Source organism: Phocoena phocoena, chromosome 3 (assembly GCF_963924675.1).
Source record: "Phocoena phocoena chromosome 3, mPhoPho1.1, whole genome shotgun sequence".
In the NCBI taxonomy this organism is placed as follows: domain Eukaryota; kingdom Metazoa; phylum Chordata; class Mammalia; order Artiodactyla; family Phocoenidae; genus Phocoena; species Phocoena phocoena.
The window spans coordinates 172994345-173012942 of NC_089221.1; the positions used below are offsets into that span (position 1 = coordinate 172994345).

General features: G+C 61.8%; 1 protein-coding gene across 1 annotated transcript; it reads left to right on the plus strand.

Moving 5' to 3' along the window:
- Positions 1-443: 443 nt before the first annotated feature.
- Positions 444-14335, plus strand: MED16 (mediator complex subunit 16). The gene is made up of 14 exons (XM_065875206.1): positions 444-579; positions 1197-1304; positions 1501-1670; positions 4170-4601; positions 5273-5378; positions 7611-7766; positions 8546-8757; positions 9489-9695; positions 10668-10878; positions 11300-11433; positions 11612-11804; positions 12302-12518; positions 13618-13701; positions 14209-14335. The coding sequence occupies exons 1-14, from the start codon at positions 447-449 to the stop codon at positions 14333-14335; spliced, it is 2490 nt and encodes an 829-aa protein (XP_065731278.1). The 5' UTR covers positions 444-446.
- Positions 14336-18598: the final 4263 nt, after the last annotated feature.

The window sequence follows — 18598 nt, forward strand, 5'->3', positions numbered from 1 at the left end:
GCTGCCACCTCCCTCAGGGTGAAACCCCCCAGGCCCTGCACGACCTGTCGCGTCCCCTCCCCACCCTTACTTTGCCCCCGCTCCCTCACTCACCCTTTTCCTGCCCCGCAGGGCCCCGTGCCACTCCTTGAGCGCCCAGGCTCAGTCCAGCCTCTGGTCCTTTGCACTGGCTGTTCCCTCCACCTGGAATGCTCTTCCTTCAGGCTGCTTGCCTCGATCCCTCACACCTCCACCGGGGAGGCCTCCCTGGCCATGCATGAGTAAAATGCAGCTCCCCCGCCACATGCGGGGCAGGGGTTGGGTCCACTTTGTCCCCCGCGGTAACCCAGTGTCCAGCACTGCCCTTGGGGTCCTGCAGATGCTGCGTGAACATCGATGACAAGCCAGTCTTCCTGCCGCAGGAGCTGGTGACTGTCCTCCGTGTGTGACCTTGGCAGGTGGGCACAATGGACCTGGCTTACATCTGCGAGTGGGAGAAATGGCCCAAGAGCACCCACTGCCCTTCGGTGCCCCTGGCCTGCACCTGGTCCTGCCGTAACCTCATCGCCTTCACCACGGACCTGCGGAGTGACGACCAGGGTGCGCCAGCCGCTCCCCTGTCCCCCACCCCCCGGCTCCCACAGGGTCTCCTCCTCCAAGACGAGGGGTGGTGAGGGGTGCAGAGGGCCTGGAGCCGGGGCCGCTGGGATCACCCCGTGGGATGGCAGGGCCCAGGGGTGGGTGGCCCCATGCAGCTCGCTGAGGCTCCTGCCTGAGTTTTCCAGACCAAACGTGTCACCACCTGACTTTGAGGTGCCAGCCGGGCCTGTGTTGTCTCTGCCACTGAGTGACGTGCACTCGGGAGAGGGAATTAGAAAAACACAGAAACTTAGGGTGAGGGAAAGAACCAGCCGTTAGTTCCCACGGAGAGACGCCCGCTGTTAGCATTTGGGGTTCGTTTTCTTCCGGTGCCGTTTTCTGCGTCTCCTTTGCCCCACTGGAGGCAGGGTCACGGGCCGCTCCATCTCCTTCCGGTGCCGTTTTCTACGTCTCCTTTGCCCCACTGGAGGCAGGGTCACGGGCCGCTCCATCTCGACTCGGGCGGCTGGCGTGTCCTGAGTCCCCGTGGCCGGGGCTTTGCTTCTTCCTCCCTGATGCCCCCGGGGTCATCGGGCACCCGGCTGTTGTTGCCGTGTTGAGCACACCGTCCTTCACAGACCTGACCCGCGTGATCCACATCCTGGACACCGAGCACCCCTGGGACGTGCACTCCATCTGCTCGGGGCACAGCGAGGCCGTCACCTGCCTCGAGTGGGACCAGTCAGGTGAGGGCAGCTCTCCTTGATCTGTGGGTTTGCGGGCCCTGCTCTGCCCACTGCTGCTGTCCAGAGTCCTTTCCAGACTCGCCTGTGCCCCTCCCTGCTCTACTGCCCCCAGGCCGGCCTCTCCCACCTGGGCCCTGATGGACAGTGGCGGGGTGGGGGGCACTTGTGATGCGATTTTGGCCCCTGCCCCGCACAGGCTCGAGGCTGCTGTCTGCTGATGCCGATGGGCAGATCAAGTGCTGGAGCATGGCCGACCACCTGGCCAACAGCTGGGAGAGCCCCGTGGGCAGCCTGGTGGAGGGGGACCCCATCGTGGCCTTGTCGTGGCTGCACAACGGTGTGAAGCTGGCCCTGCACGTGGAAAAGGTGGGTGTCCTGCCTGGGGGCGCGGCTCCTCCTCTTGTGTCACCAGCACCCTTTTGGTCCGCCTCACCCGGGCCCGGCTCACACCTGCCGTGCAGGGTCAGCACCCGTGTGGCCAGCAGCCCCCGTGTGACTGACGTGGTGAGATCCTAGAATTCCTGCCTGTACCCCACGGTTCAGCCCAGCGTCCCCTCGAGAGGGGAGCTGCCTGGGTCCAGGGTGCTGAACTCAGATCGCGGTGCCACGCCTCACCCGTCGCTTTCCTCACCATCAAGTGGGGCTGCCGCTGGCCGTGGTGAGGGTTCAGCACAAGAAGGCTTGAGAGGGCTCGGTGGGGCGGCTGGGGCGCACGTGGCTTGCTCTGCCGGCTGCTCCCCAGAGCCAGGAGCCCCTCCTGGGTTGGTGCTGTGGGAAGTGGCTTTTCTCCCATCCCTTCCCCGTGTCTGCTCCCTGTGCCCGGTGCAGGGCCTGGGGACAGTTACTGTCAGCATCTGGCAGCAGCGCACACAGCGCTGGCTCCAGGCCACGGGGAGCGGGGCCAGGGGCTGCGTGCTGCCTTCCCTTTGTCTGTTCTCTTTTCTTATGTAACAGCGCTGCTGAGTTACAAGTCACTTAGTGTGGCTCACTCACCTGAAGCATACAGATTGGTGGTTTACTTAGTATCGTCACAGACTAGTACAACCATCACCACACTCAATTTCAGACCATTCCTTTTTTTTTTTTTTTTTAATATTTTCTTTCTTTATTTCCTTTATTTATTTATTTATGGCTGCGTTGGGTCTTCATTGCTGTGCGTGGGCTTTTCTCTAGTTGTGGCGAGCGGGGGCTACTCTTCGTTGCGGTGTGCGGGCTTCTCATTGCGGTGGCTTCTCTTGTTGCGGAGCACGGGCTCTAGGCGCGCAGGTTTCAGTAGTTGTGGCTCGAAGGCTCTAGAGAGCAGGCTCAGTAGCTGTGGTGCACGGGCTTAGTTGCTCCGCGGCATGTGGGATCTTCCCGGACCAGGGCTCAAACCCCTGTCCCCTGCATTGGCAGGCGGATTCTTAACCACTGCGCCACCAGGGAAGCCGCAGACCATTCTTTGCAACTCAAAGGAAGTCTGTCCCCATTAGCCTCACTCCCCTTCCCCACCTCAGCCCCTGGCAACCATGAACCCACTGTCTGTCCCCGTGGACTTGCCTGTTCTGGACGTTTCCCATCAATGGAATCGCCCACCGTGTGTCCTTCTGTGTCTGGCTTCTCTCATCAGCGTCGTGTTCTCAAGGTCTGTCCGCGCTGTTGCGAGCATCAGGGCTACTGTTCTCCTTACCACCAGATACGTTTGTCTCTAAGTTATAAGAGACGGATGTGCTCATTTAAAACGCTCGGGCATGCACGCGGCTCTCGCCCGTGACGTTGAGGTCAGGCGTCTATGCCCTCTCCCCTTGGTAGGAATTCTAACTGCAGGGCTTGCTGTCTAACCTTCTGGACCTTCTTCTCTGCGCGACGTTTCTTTTTCACACTGCCAGCGTCTCTCCTCAGGGGTCATCCGGGGGCTTTTGCTTCTTTCTTTCCAACGGTGCCGGCACCTCCACGTCTGGAAGACTGTTGGGGCCGTGGTCAGCCCTGCCCTCCCTGGACGCCTGGCCCTGTGGGTCTGCTCCCCAGACAGAGAGGGCACATACTCTCCCACTGCCCAGAGAGCCCTGCTTAGTCTCCAGCTCGTGCTGTTTCAGTGACAGACACGTTGCCCGGATTGAAAGGAACCCGGCGTGCGGGCTGCCCCCGGGTCCGCCCGGGTGGGACGCTGGGAGAGGCCCAGCCGGGGACAGAAACCAGGGCCGGCCGGGGCTTGGCTGGGGGCCCGAGGGCCCTTCCGAGGGGAGTAGAAACGTTCCTGCCCAGGATCGGAGCGGTTTCCACCATGGGGTGGTTGTCACCTTGAACCGAAAGCCGGGAAGAGGTGAATCTTGCTGTACGTTAATTGTACCTTAGGCCTGGTCTGGAAAGGTGACATAGCAGTGGCAGCCGTGCTTTGCAGCACAGCCGGAATGCTTTACCTCCAGGGTCTGTAAAGTGTAGCCCGCTCGCTCGCCCACTGTGTAAGCAGTCTCACTGGCGGCTGCTTCTCTTTGCTGCAGACGCAGGGAAAGAGCTGAGTGGTCGCAGCAGACCACTTGGCTCACAAACCTGAAAATACCGAGTGTCTGACCCTGTGAGGAAAACATGGTGAGTCCTGTCCTGCGCGTGTTTAGCCGTGTCGTCCTCACCACGGTTCTCGGACGTACAGATGGGGATGCTGAGGGTCAGAGAGGCCCGTGTCACACCGTGCTTGAGTGGCTGAGGCAGGATCTGAACTCAGGTTCGTGCTCTCGTGCCTTCTGCCACATGGTTCCTCCATGTTCCCAAGGGTGTGACCCCCAGAAGGGCGTCCTGGGGTCACAGAGGCAGACCCCTGAAGGCCAAGTGCATGCCCGGGGCCGGGGCTGCCCCGAGCTGACCCCTCCCCCTCCCCCTCCCCCACAGTCGGGCGCCTCCAGCTTTGGCGAGAAGTTCTCCCGAGTCAAGTTCTCGCCGTCGCTCACGCTGTTTGGGGGCAAGCCCATGGAGGGCTGGATTGCGGTGACAGTCAGCGGCCTGGTCACCGTGTCCCTGCTCAAGCCCAGCGGGCAAGTGCTGACCTCGACGGAGAGCCTGTGCCGGCTGCGTGGCCGCGTGGCCCTGGCCGACATCGCCTTCACGGGTGGCGGCAACATCGTGGTGGCCACGGCAGACGGCAGCAGTGCATCCCCAGTGCAGTTCTACAAGGTGTGCGTGAGCGTCGTCAACGAGAAATGCCGCATCGACACCGAGATCCTGCCCTCGCTGTTCATGCGCTGCACCACTGACCTCAACCGCCGGGACCGGCTCCCCGCCATCACCCACCTCAAGTTCCTGGCCCGAGATATGTCAGAGCAGGTGTGCCCGCCCGGCCACCCTGTGGTAGGACCGCTCGGGGCTGAATGCAGGCGTGGGCAGGGCTGGTCCTTCCGGAGCCTCCAGGGGAGCATCGGTTCCCGCCTTTTCCAGCTTCTAGAGGCGCCACATCCCTGGCTCGCGGCCCCTCCTGCATCCTCACGGCCAGCAGCGCAGCGTCTCCCGTCTCTCTCTGCCTCTGACCCTCCCGCCTCCCTCTTATAAGGACCCTGGGATGACGCTGGGCCCCCCGTGAATCCAGGGTCATCCCCGTCTCAGGGGCCTTAACTTAATCCCCCCTGCGAAGTCCCCTCTGCCCCGTGAGGTGACATATCCACAGGTCCTGGGACCATGACTGGGACATTTCTGGGGGCGAGGTTCAGCCAGCTGCACCGGGGCCCCCTCATAACCTTGCACTGATCAGCACCCAGCTTCATGAAGTCCCAGTACGTTTCCCCGGCCCCCTCGTTTCCCACCAGGGGTGCCTTGAGCGACTGCCTTCCCCAGGGGAGGCGGGGTCTTGGGGGGCAGATGCGGTGCCGGCTGGGTGTACCTGGGTCGGAATCCGCAGCGGCTGTGAGGCGGGTGCCGATGTGAGCCCCGTGGAGCAGCCGGAGGCCCGGAGAGGCCGAGGGGCTGGTCCGGGCCCCTCACCGAGCCGCCCGCCCCCCCAGGTGCTGCTGTGTGCGTCCAGCCAGACCAGCAGCGTGGTGGAGTGCTGGTCTCTGCGCAAGGAGGGGCTCCCCGTGAACAACATCTTCCAGCAGCTCTCGCCCGCCGGTGAGTCCCGCTCCAGCCGGCCAGGGACACGCAGCCTCCCGGGAACCTGGGGTCCTCTGGGAGCCCTCGGGTAGAGTGAGGTACGGGGGTGACCTGGGTTTGCCAAGAACGTGCCCACCATCCCCTTCCCTCCCTCTCTGTCCCGACACCCACGCGGAGCCCCGAGTCCCCCGCCGGGACTGGCCCCCCTCCTGACACCTGTGTGGCTGGGAAGCCGGAAAAGCTACTTCCCTGGAAGCCGGGGGTGAACCTGCGGCCACACGGGGCGTGTTCCCGCTGATGGCAGCGCTATTGGCCCTGGAGTGGCCGGGGGGCCATGTCAAGAGGCCCCTTGAGTCTCTGCCTGCCCGCAAGGTGGTTGCCTAAGCTGCTCGATGTGGCCTCGGAGGAACTAGATGTGAAGAAGGTCATGCTGCCTTTCCTGAGTGATGCCGCGGGGCGGCAGGGCCACAAGGGGTCCCAGCCCTTCCCTCGTCCCTCCTCTGTCCTAGTAGCTGTGGGCGCGGCCGTCAGGCGGGTCATGGCCCCCACGCACACCCTGGGACCTTGTCACAAGCGGGCCCACATCTCACGTGAGAGGGCCGTCACCCCCGTCAGCGGGTCGAACCTTGTCCTGATGCAGGTGTCCGAGTGCCGAGCTCACCCGCACCTCCTCCCCCCACCCCGCCCCTCGTCCTGGCTTCGTGTGGCCTGCGGGCTCTTGGATCTGCCTCTTCTACCTCCCTGCCTTTGCCCTAAGCGCCCCCCCCGCCAGCCCATCCTCCCTCTCAGGCCCCCGCTCTGCCAGCCACCGTCCAGCCCATGCTCCAGGGGTTGGCCTGACTTGGGCGGACACGTGGGTCCAGGTGGACTTGGGCAAGCAGCTCAGCCTCTGACAGCGGCCGCTCCCCTCTGTAAGCTAGGAATGGCCGGAGCCGCCAGGCTGGGTGTGGGTGCGGGTGCCTGGCCCGCTCGCCTTCCCTCCCTGGGCATCGCCGGAGCTGTCACCGTTACAGCTGTGCTCAGCATCGTCCCTCGCTGGGCCTCGGTCTCCCTGTGGGATGACGTTTGCCAAGAGCCCCTTTGCGCTGGGCCGTCCAGGGAAGAGCTCTCGGGGCAGATGGGTAGAGGTGTGCTGTCACAGCCAGCTTTGCCGTGTCACACACCAGTCCCAAACTCTGGCTCAGAACCACAACCCGGTGGGTGGTGGGCCAGGCCGCCTCCACTGCTCCGTCCTGGTTCCCTGTGTCTGCCATCACCCCAGGGCAGCTGGGGTGCTGGCCGCTGGCTGGGCGCCCGGGCTCACCTCAGTGTCACCTTGGAGTCCAGGTGCACGGGCGCCACTGAGCCTCTGCTCACATCATGCCCGCAGCGCCAGGGGCCAAACCCAGGTTGACGGGAACCACCCCACCCCTTGCTGGGGGGCTTCGTCATCACACCGGGGGTGTGGGCGCAGGGAGGGGCCCGTCTTGGCCACCTGTCGGTCCAGCTCATGGGGAGAGCTGGGGTTCCACCCAGGACCTCTCAGACCACAGAGACAGAACCCCGTGCAAGCCGGCCGAGTCACTGGGGAGTTTTGGGGTTTGTGTGGTGGCAGGGTCGGGGGTGGGTTCCCCTTCTCAGCACGTTGGCTCCTTTGAGGGGACAAGGTGGAGCCGCCCCCGCCAGCTGACAGCCTTGCAGCCCAGGCGGGTGCCTCCTCCTGTTCCCGTGAAGGCCCAGGACCGGATCCTTTGGGGTCCACCACCTCTCCCCCGACCCCAGTCACGTGAGCTCGCTGGGTCTCCAGGAGGGGCAGGGTGCTGGGTCAGGTGCACCCTTGTCGTGTTTGTCTCGTCTTCATTTTTTTTTTTGGTATTTATTTATTTTATTTTTGCGGTGCGTGGACCTCTCACCGCTGTGGCCTCTCACTGCTGTGGCCTCTCCCGTTGCGGAGCACAGGCTCCGGCTCTGGACGCACAGGCTCAGTGGCCATGGCTCAGCGGCCATGGCTCACGGGCCCAGCCACTCCGCGGCATGTGGGATCCTCCCGGACCAGGGCACGAACCCGTGTCCCCTGCATTGGCAGGCGGACTCTCAACCACTGCGCCCCCAGGGAAGCCCTGTATTTATTTTTTTATACAGCAGGTTCTCATTATCTATTTAATATATATTAGTGTATATATGTCAATCTCAATCTCTCAGTTCACCCCCCCACCACCCCCCTGTCTTGTCTTCATTTTGTTGCTCTCTGTCCCCCCCAATCCCTTTTAGTTGGTGACAAACAGCCCACGATTCTCAAGTGGCGGATCCTGTCAGCCACCAACGACCTGGACCGCGTGTCCGCCGTGGCGCTGCCCAAGCTCCCCATCTCGCTCACCAACACCGACCTGAAGGTGGCCAGCGACACCCAGTTCTACCCCGGCCTCGGTATGGTGTCTCAGAGCCCCCGGGGGAATGGGGTGGGCCCTGAGCTTGGGCTTCCGTCACAGGGCCCTGGGAGCCTAGCCCCCGGCCTCACGTCAGTCCCATTGGGGACGAGGGTACTGCTTTCAGGATCTGATGGGCTCCAAGGGCTGTGAGGCCACCGTCAAGCTATGCTCTTTACTACCTAGAGGGCTGTTAGCAGTCCACAAGGGAGAGGCTGGGAACTTGGGGAAAACTTTCCAGATAAGCTTCCTTCCCATGCCCACCCCCACCCCCGTTGTAGTAGCTCATGTGGCGATTCTGGGTTTGGGCCCTGGCGTCTGTGACCCTGGGTGAATCAGGCTGGCCATGTTGGTGCCGGCCCAGGGCAGCCCCCCAGCCCCCTGCTGTAGATTACGGGCTTTGGGTTCTACAAGCCCCTGAGCTTACTGGCCTCCGTTCCGCCCCGAGGCCCTTTGTGTACATCAGGCCCAGGCCCTTTCCATCTGCTGTCCTCTCCGCCTGCCCCTCCCACTTGTCCCCGTGGAAGTCACCTGTTGCCTCACGTCGGCCAAACTTAGTGCCGGCCGCAGGGGAGCGGGGCAGAGGTGCCCAGACAGGGTGCAGTCTGCTCCACCGATTCGGGGGCCGGTTAGCCCGGACTGGACCCCACTGGGGGGGGGTGCGACCCAGTGGCTCAGGGCTCACGCCGCTCCTTAGCACAGCCTCTGCTGGGCGTGGTGGCGGCCCCTTCCTGTTGTCCAGAGCTGGGTTCAGCCGCCTGACCCTACACGTGCCCCCAGGGCTGGCCCTGGCCTTCCATGACGGCAGCGTCCACATCGTGCACCGGCTCTCGCTGCAGACCATGGCCATCTTCTATAGCTCCGCAGCCCCCCGCTCCGTGGACGAGCCGGCTATCAAGCGCCCTCGGACCACGGGCCCCGCCATCCACTTCAAGGCCATGCAGCTCTCCTGGACTTCCCTGGCCCTTGTGGGCATCGACAACCACGGCAGGGTCAGTGCTGTCCCCGGGGGACTGCTGTCTGTGGCGGGGGGCCGCACCTAGGAAGTGGGGGCCCTTAGGGTGCTGCTCCTGACGTCAAGGAGTCCTAGGCCCCCAGTGCGCAGCAGGTGCTCTGCGAGTTGGCCTCCTGGTTCCCAGGGGAACCTGTCCGTGGCCTGGCAGGAGGGCGGGCAGCCTCACAGCCACTCTCACACACTCACGCTTTCACTTACACCTGCCTATGCGTTTGCACGCTCATTCACACCCTTGTACGCTCCCACCTCACGTTTGTCCTACCGGCACGTTCACACACGTGCACGTTTGCACATTCACACCCACGTGCACGTGCCCCCCGACCCCCGCAGTGGGCTCCTGCGAGTTGCTGTCGGGCACCCTGTAACTTTTTTTTTTTTTTTTTTTTTTTTTTTCACCCTGTAACTTTTGCTCCGGCCCCATCCTCAGTGTCTCCGGGTGGTGGGTTGGGCTTCTCGGGAGCACGAGGTCTGTGTTCCCAGGGACTACACGGCCCCCAGGTGGACCTGCAGGCCCCGTCACCCGACAGGCGCCCCGCTGGCTAGGAGGCCCTTCAGGCCCTATGTGGGAATCGCCACAGCTATGGAAACCTGGGGCTCGTGGCCCCCGTTCACTCCACGTGGCTGGGCTGTGGCTCTGCAGCCCTCCCGTGTGACGGGACAGGGGGCAGGCCTGGGCCCCGCCCCCTCACGCCCCGCCCCCCTCCACAGCTGAGCATGTTGCGCATCTCGCCCTCCATGGGCCACTCGCTGGACGCGGGGCTGGCCCTGCGGCACCTGCTCTTCCTGCTGGAGTACTGCATGGTGACCGGCTACGACTGGTGGGACATCCTGCTGCACGTGCAGGCCAGCATGGTGCAGAGCCTGGTGGAGAAGCTGCACGAGGAGTACACGCGCCAGAAGGCCGAGCTGCAGCAGGTGCCGCCCCCCTTGGCTGCTGCCCCGTCCCTCCGTCAGGGTGACCCGCAGGCCGGACGGCCCACCTCTCGTTGCCACCTCAGCCCAGCAGTGCGTGGCTGTGGGCCCGACGCCACCTGCCTCCGGGTGGCTTTGGAGGCCTCTGCTTCTGTGATAAGAGCACTAAATGGGAGTTTTACAGACGGGTGAGCCAGAGAGACGTGATCGTTCAGACGCCGTGGCGGCGCGCCTGTAAAACCCAGACCCACCCCACCACCACCACCACCCCGAGTTCAGTAGGTCAGCGCTGCTAAAGCATCTGAAGTTGCCCTCTGTGCCAGCCGTCGAGGAGGAAACAGGAAGGAGAGAGCCCATTCCCATTAGCAGCCTGCTGAGACGTGCGAGTGCTAGGCCCGATCTGGGGAACAGCGCAGGACGGAGCTGGGTTCAGAGCCAGGGACGCCAGTAGCGATCAGATCTCTTGTCATCTGGCAGAGCTGTGTGCAAGCACTTTTTTTTTTTTTTTTTTTTTTTTGGCCACACCCCTCATGCCTTGGGGCCTTGGGGGATCTTAGTTCTCCCGCCAGGGATTGAACCTGGGTCCTCTGCAGTGAGAGCGCAGAGTCCTAACCACCGGACCACCAGGGGATTCCCTGTAGGCAAGCATCTTTCTGTTTTAAGTGCTCCACTCATCCTGGGAGACAACAGGTTTCAGGAACTGTGGGGGGTAGAGCAGAATCTGTGGCCCCACCCACCTCATGCCAGGAGCGCCCCCAGTCGTGAGGTGTCCCAGGTGTGTCCCTTGGGCCCCTGGGGCACGTGCGCCCGCAGGTTGAGACCCTGCCATCCTGTGAGGAAGGTCCTCCTACCTGGTTCCGCCATGAGGAGGGCAAGACCCAGAGAGGGTTAGCGGCTTGCCCGGCTGGCCCAGCGCCTCGCTCTCCCTGGCCCCTCAGGCGCGTGCCCCGCCCACTCACATCCTCCGCCCCCCAGGTCCTCTCTACCCGGATCCTGGCCATGAAGGCCTCGCTCTGCAAGCTGTCGCCCTGCGCAGTGACCCGCGTGTGCGAGTACCACGCCAAGCTCTTCCTCATCGCCGCCAGCTCCACGCTCAAGTCACTGCTGCGCCCGCACGTGCTCAACACGCCCGACAAGAGTCCCGGCGACCGGCTGACGGAGGTCTGCGCCAAGATCACGGATGTCGGTGGGTCCTGCCCCGTCCTGCGGGCCGCCCTGGCTGCTGAGGACCCCTTGGCCGTCGCGCACGTTTGGGGTGTCGGGGACACGCGGTGGGCGTTAATGGGAACAAAGATGACCCAGCCTGGGGATGGCGTCCCCAGGGGCACTGCCTGTGTGGAGGCCTGGAGGCCGGCGGGAGCTGCAGGGTGCCCGGCACAGGGGGTCCGAGGGGTGGGCAGAGCGATCTGAAGGCCAGCGGTGGACACCCAGAGACCCTTCCTCCAGCCCTGCCCTCCAGGGTCCCAGGCTCAGGCAGGCCCGTCCCTCATTTGCTTGTTCACGACGTTGGTGTCGGCCTGTGGGGGCGGGACCAGCTCACCGTGGGTGCGTGCTGATGGGCGCACATGTGAGTTTCTGGCCGCCCCTGACTGCCTGTCCTCTCCCAGACATTGACAAGGTCATGATCAACCTCAAGACGGAGGAGTTCGTCCTGGACATGAACACGCTTCAGGCGCTGCAGCAGCTCCTGCAGTGGGTGGGCGACTTCGTGCTCTACCTGCTGGCTAGTCTGCCCAACCAGGTGCGCCTGCACTCCTGCTTGGGAGCCCCACCCCCAGGAGCCCCGCCCCTGGCCTTGTCCCCTGAAGCCCCACCTCCCTGACCCCGCCCCTCCCAGAAGACCCCTCCCCTCGGGGCCTGCTGAGGTCCTAGGATGCGGCGCACGCTGAAGTAAGCAACCTGGGCCCTTCTGCCCGTAGGGCTCCCCGCTGCGGCCAGGCCACAGCTTCCTGCGGGACGGCGCGTCGTTGGGCGCGCTGCGGGAGCTGATGGTCGTCATCCGAATCTGGGGCCTGCTGAAGCCGAGCTGCCTGCCTGTGTACACGGCCACCTCTGACACCCAGGACAGCATGTCCCTGCTCTTCCGCCTGCTCACCAAGCTCTGGATCTGCTGTAAGGCGCCCAGCTCTCTACTCTCGTTCCGCCGCCAAGATACAAGCCCTGGCTGAGTCCCCCCGCCAGAATATAAGCTCCCGCAGGTCAGACTGGCTGTGCCGTGGCCCCCACTGTTCCCCCGGCGCCCAACACGGGTCCAGGCACAGTGTGTGTGCTCATTAAACATCAGCCACTCTCAGGCACCTGTTTGTCTTGTGTCACCAGGTCGTGTGTTTCTGTGGCCAGGCTCTATCGTCACATCCGTGATGCCAGGAAGGGCACCCAGTGTTCGCTGCATATTTTTTAAATGAATAAGTGGGTCCCCATTTTACAGAGGAGAGGACTGAGGCCCGAGAAGCGGAAGGAGCTTCCCAGGGCCACTCAGGAAGTCGGGGCAGGGCTGGGGCCTGTGCCTGGTGCTCTGTGAGCTCTGAGGAGGCCATGATGCCTCCTGGGTGGGCAGCCCTCCGGGCAAGGCTGCTGAGCAAGATATCCCCGTGGTCCCCTCCCTGCAGGCCGCGATGAGGGCCCCACGAGCGAGCCGGATGAGGCGCTCGTTGACGAGTGCTGCCTGCTGCCCAGCCAGCTTCTCATCCCCAGCCTGGACTGGCTGCCCGTCAGCGATGGCCTCGTCAGCCGCCTGCAGCCCAAGCAGCCCCTGCGTCTGCACTTCGGCAAGCCTCCCGCTCTGCCCGGCAGTGCCACCAGCTTGCAGCTGGACGGCCTCATCAGGTGCGTGCCCATCTCTGCCTCGGGGCCTTTGCACGTGCCGTGCCCGCTGCTTCCTTCCAGCCTGACCTTAGTGCTGCTTCAGAGACTCCCCCACCTCCACCCTCTCTCCCCTCCTGGTCACTTCCCTCCATCCAGTCGCCTCGGCCTGTGCTGATCTGTGCCCTCGCTTGTCTGGGTGACATCATCCTCTCTCTGGTCTGTCACCGCCTGCCTGGAGGGCCCCACGTGACTGACCTTGGTTCAGAGTTCAAGCTGACGCCCCAGTCCCCCACGGTAAATCGCACTGCAGCCTGGACTGCCTGGTGGGGCCCAAGGCCCCAGGGAATCAGAACCCTCTCAGGCAGACCTCCCAGGGCTTAGAGGTGACTTCAGGAGCCATTCTTTGGAATGTGTGGGGTCTGGACGGCCCACCCCTGCTGAGTGAGCTCACGACTGCCCGGCAGTGCCTTGGGGTGGGGGGTTGTCCCCATTTAACAGACAAGGAAACTGAACCTCAGAGGTGCAGTCAGGAGGCAGCCGGCCAGGACCCAAACCCAGCACCCCACGGGCCGCCTGCCTGAAATGGTGCTCGAGCGATGAATCCCCAAGTGGAGGTTCGCGTCCCCGCCTCCCCGGGAGGCGCTCTGGACCTGCCTTCAACACCTTCTGTGTTTTCTTGCGTGTCTCGCTGTGGGAGGAACAGCCTGATGAATCACACGCTGTGGTTTGTGCTTGGGTTTCAGAAGAAACTTTACAAGGAGAGGTGGCTGGTCGCACAAGGGGTTTCACACTCTCAGAAGTTTTCAAACGTGTGATACGAGCGTAACAGGCCGACCCGCCCCAGCCCCAGGTCTTCTCTGAGAGGCTCTGGGCACCGGGCTGTCAGACGTCGTGGCCGTTCTGGGCCACCACCCCGACCCCGGGCTAGTGGTCTGTGGGCGGAGGGCGTATAGAAGCCCTGCTTGCAGACTCTCCCTGTTCCCCGGCGAGTGTGCGTCACGCACGCTTTGCCTTTAGGAGACGGACCTGTGCTGGCGTGTGCGTGCGCGCGTGCGTGCATGCGTGCGTGCGTGCGCGTGCGTGTACACCCCCTAGCCCCTCCCATGCCCTTCTCCGTCAGGGCGCCGGGCCAGCCCAAGATGGACCACCTGCGGAGGCTGCACCTGGGCGCCTACCCCACGGAGGCCTGCAAGGCCTGCACCAGGTGAGCGCTGCAGCAGACGCCGGGCCCGCTCTGCCACCGGTGGTTTCCCACCCGGGAACGGGGGTCCCGGAGTGCCTCCCTTGTGGGGCTGCTGAGCGGGTCCTCCCGCGGTCTTCATAAAGGGCCGGGGTGGCCCAGCGGTGAGCGGCTGACCCGAGCCTGCCCTTGAGGGGCTCCCAGTGACCTGACAAGTGCAGACATGAAGGAGTGACTGCAGCAGTGCTGCGCTTTGCAAACGTGGCCCCGAGTGCTGCCAGACGACCCCAGGGTCACACCACTAGGGACGGGCTGAGCCAGGACTTGGACCCACAACCCCTCCTCTGTCCACTGAGGGAGGTGAGGGGGTGGTACCTGAACTGGGACGGAGGGATGTGGAGGAATTAGATCAGTGTGGGGGGAGTGGGGGCTGCAGGGAACAGCATTCCTGGCGTGGAACAGCATGTGCAAAGGCCCTGTGGCCACCACCCAACCTTGCCTAGCGCCCCACCCTCCTGACTCCACCCGCAGGTGCGGCTGTGTCACCATGCTCAAGTCACCCAACAAGACCACGGCCGTCAAACAGTGGGAGCAGCGCTGGATCAAGAACTGCCTGTGTGGGGGTCTCTGGTGGCGGATGCCCCTTAGCTACCCATGACTGTGCCCAGGCCCCTGTAAGTGGATTCTTTTTCTTTTCTTTTTTTTCTTTTTCTTGTCTGGTGAATACGGTCTTTAATTATTAGTTGGATAATTTTTCTAAAAATTTCATTGTAGTTGATTTACAAGGTTGTTAGTTTCTGGTATATAACACAGTATATAAATTTATATATATACGTATATGTATACACACACGTTCTTTTTCCTACTCTTTTCCATTATGGTTTATGACAGGATATTGAATATAGTTCTTTGTGCTATACCATAGGACCTTGTCATTTATTTTATATGTGTGTCTTCTAATCCCACACTCCTAATATATCCCTCTCTCCTTTGGTACCCATGAGTTTGTGTTCTGTGTCTGAGTCTGTTTCTGTTTCGTAAATAAGTTCATTTGTGTCATATTTTACATTTCACATGTAAATGATACTGTACGATATTTGTCTTTGACTTCACTTAGTATGATAATCTCTGGATCCATCTATGTTGCTGCAGATGTCACTATTTCATTCTTTTTATGGCTGAGTAATATTCTGTTGTGTGTATGTGTGTGTGTATATATATATATATATATATATATACATATACTACATCTTCTTTATCCATTCATCTGTCGATGGACATTTAGATTGTTTCCATGTCTTGGTTATTGTGAATAGTGCTGCTGTGAGCATTGGGGTGCATGTGTCTTTTTGAATTAGAGTTTTGTCTGGACATTTGCCCAGGAATGGATCATATGGTAGTTCTGCTTTTAGTTTTTTGAGGAACTTCCATACTGTTCTCCACAGTGGCTGCACCAACTTACATTCCCACCAACAGTGCAGGAGGGTTCCCTTTTCGCCACACCTTCTCCAGCATTTGTCATTTGTAGACTTTTAAATGATGGCCATTTTGACTGGTGTGAGGTGATACCTTGTTGTAGTTTTGATTTGCTCTTCTCTAATAATTAGCGATGTCGTGCATCTTTTCATGTGCCTGTTGGCCATGTGTATGTCTTCTCTGGAAAAATGTCTATTTAGATCTTCTGCCCATTTCTTTGATCGGGTTGTTTGGTTTTTTAATACTGAGTTGTATGAGCTGTGTATTTTGGAAATTAAGCCCTTGTTGGTCGCATCGTTTGCAAATATTTTCTCCTATTCCGTAGGTTGTTTTCGTTCTGTTTATGGTTTCCTTTGCTGTGCAGAATGTCAGTGGATTCCCAATGGGTTGAAAGGAAAGGCACGCTGTCCCCTTGCTGGTCACAGAGCAGCCACGCACTCCAGACCTTCACTGGGTGTGTGAGACAATGCCACCCTTGAACTATGCTTTTCGGCCCTTATCAGCTGCGCCAGCACCTCTGTAGCCGGCAGGGCAGGTGAGGACATGGCCTGAAGCCTCAAGTTGGCACCCTCGGCCCAGCGGGCCCTGCTCTTTCTTCCTCGGAGCCTACTGGCGGATCCGGGTGGAGGGCCTGGCCACAGGGCCACCGTAACAGGTGGTGACTGAGACCTGGCCCTGCCCTGAGGATCTCACTGGCCCGGGTAGAGCCACGGCTGTGTCCCGACCCCTGGGACCCCAGAGCTCAGTGACCGCCCTGGATTTCCCAGGTCCCAGCTCAGAGGGTCCAGGACAGCTTAGGCCTCTGTCCTTCAGAACATCCCACATGAACCTGCCGGGTGTCCAGTGGCCACTGTCAGTGACACCAGCCCGGGTGTCTGCTTCGGGTTCCTCACCTGTACCTGTCACTGCTGAGCCCTCGCGACCACTGTCTCTGACCTGGGCAGGCCCAGTAAACGTCCCCACTGGGTGGCCGGTGTCTTGTCGGTGTTCTGGGTGCCACCAGGCAGCCCCCTCGCCCCCGGAGCCTCCCTCCCCCTCCACAGGCATGTGGTTCTGCCCGTGTGCGCTGCTCTCCTGCTCTGTCAGCATTTATTGAGCACCTAGTGTCTGCCAGGCACAGGGGTCCCTGCGCGGGGGGGTGGGGGGGGAGCGGTAGGCTGGACGTGGGTGGGGGCTGCTCCCCGCCGCCTGGGTTCCTGCGCACATGAGTGTCTCTGTCTCTGCTTTCCCTCTGCATCCCTCCCCTACCCCCGGGTTTCCTGAGCTCCGCGGCCCCCAGGGGTCCTGCTTCTCCAGCAGCTGCTTCCACTCATTATACCTGGCTCCCTGCGGCCCCGTGCACAGCGCCTGCCTGTTAAGTGGTGATTGCCTCTCTTGTTTTCCTTCTGGCCTGCCTGTTAAGTGGTGATTGCTTCTGTTGTTTTCCTCTGGAGGAGCAAGGGAGGGCAGGCCGGCCAGGCGCCCCGCAGAGGTCGGACACACGGCAGCGGTGTCTGTCGGGCTTTCTGGGGCCGGCAGCGCTCCAGGGGCCCCATTACCTGGGCCAGGGGCCGCTTCCCTGCCGGCTCGCCCACCTGCGGCAGCAGCACTTGACGTCTAGATCCTGCCGTCCGAGAGGTGCTTCTGCGGGGACTTGTGGGGACCCGGAGCTGCTGGCCATGCCGGGAGGGGTGGAGACACCTTGCCTCGGACTCACCTCCCGTGCTGCTGCCACCGCCTTCTGTCCCCTTGGGGAAAGGGGACCCAGGGCGGCCTCCCTGGTCGAGGGGCATGTGGTCCACAGTCCTACATATTTTTTCTCAGCCTTTTTACCCCATTTGACCATGTGTTTTTAAAGCAACTTGTGTTTCTCAAGTCATTTGAAGTCTTTAAACCAGTTATTTGTCTTAGAAAAACGAACCTGTTTCTTGCATTCATGTTTCATTGGTTAAGGTCAAGTTGTGGGTACTTACACCTCGGCCACCATCTTCGGACGCTCCCTGGAGGGCGGGTCCGCATCTCCTCCCCTTGGGTCTGGGGCTCGCACCTGTTCCCACCTGTCCTGTGCAGGGGAAGTGACCCCGGGTGACCCTGAGGCTGGTGGGAACCGGCCTGGCTCCTGGGCCATCATCCTGGAGCCTCCAGGCCTCTGGTCATCTAGGTGGTGGGACAGGGACACGTGCCCCTCCCCCCTCACATCCTTGTGACCCTGACCCAGACAAGCTGAGCGCAGTGAATGGCGAACGGGGATGGCTCAGCGTCGCCGAGTTCGGGGCAGTTTGTTACGCAGCAGTGGATAAGCGGAACGCTCCGTGAACTGCCATGACAAGCCCAGCAGGCATAAGCGGGCCCGGCTGTCCAGAAGCGTCGGGCTCACCTGGGGGCCGTGGGGGGGCCCCCTGCTGAGAGCCCTGCTGGAACGTTCCTCCAGGTTGAGAGGGAATTTGTGGGTGGGGATGTGCCCTTGCCCCCCATCCTGCCCCCACCACGTGTCCACACGGGTCCCCCCCTCTGGGGTCAACAAGGGCAGGTGTTACTGTGACAGGGAGAGGCAAGTCAGTCCGTCGGGCTGCGTGTTCACTGTGCCTCAGCCTCCTCAGAGCCAGGTCCACGGGCCCCAGCTGCAGGTGAGGAGGCCGAGGCCACCATCCTCCGGCAATAGAAGCGGGAAGCTGCCCTTGACTCCCCACGGCAAGTGGGCTCCCGTCTGCAGTGGGGAGGGGCACGGCCACGTGGGCCACCCTCCCTGCACGCTCCCCCTCCCCTGTGGCTCAGGGTTGTCCCCTCCCCCTCCCACCAGCATCTGTGGGGAAATTGCTAGAAGAGGCCCTGCAGGGTCACAGGGCTCTCAGACGGCTGTGTCACAGGGACTTCTGAGTTTTCATGTGACTGCAGAAACCCCCCCATGGGGTAGAAAGCATGGAGCCTATGTCTCCTGCCTGGAGACCCCCAGATCCCTCCCCCTCTGCCTGCCCCACCCACTCCATCTGGTCCTGCTCCGACCTCAGGGCCCGCGGCTCACCAACACGGACAGCCTAGTCTGGTCTGCAGCCCCCACTAGTGGTGCCAGGTAAAATGCAGGACGACAGTTAAACCTGAACTTCAGATGAACAGTGAGTACGCTGAGAGCCCCAGGCCCGTCTTCAGGATGACTCATGAGTTCTATCCCGTGCAGTGGAATATTTGGCCCGGTTCCTGTGAGCAGGGCTGGGTCTCAGCTGTGTCTACACAGTAAGCACTCAACAAGTGCTTCCATGTGAATGAATGCTCCACAGCGGAACAACGAAAACTGGCCCTAGGTTCCAATTCCAGTGCCTGGTGGGGCACACGACCACCTCTCAGACCCTCGGTCTCCTCGACCAAAGAGAGGTCAGAGACCCCCTTTGTGGACCAGGCTTAACACCTGGGGCCTAGTAGGTGCTGGGCTTCAGTGGCCCCTCGTCCAAGTGGGAGAGAGGGCACAGGG

Bases quoted from the DNA above. Each gene is read 5' to 3' on its own strand.
- MED16 (XM_065875206.1), top strand. From the start codon at position 447: ATGGACCTGGCTTACATCTGCGAGTGGGAGAAATGGCCCAAGAGCACC. The intron at 4,602-5,272 runs GTGTGCCCGCCC...CCGCCCCCCCAG, and splicing joins CCCGAGATATGTCAGAGCAG to GTGCTGCTGTGTGCGTCCAG. The intron at 12,519-13,617 runs GTGCGTGCCCAT...CTTCTCCGTCAG, and splicing joins CAGCTGGACGGCCTCATCAG to GGCGCCGGGCCAGCCCAAGA.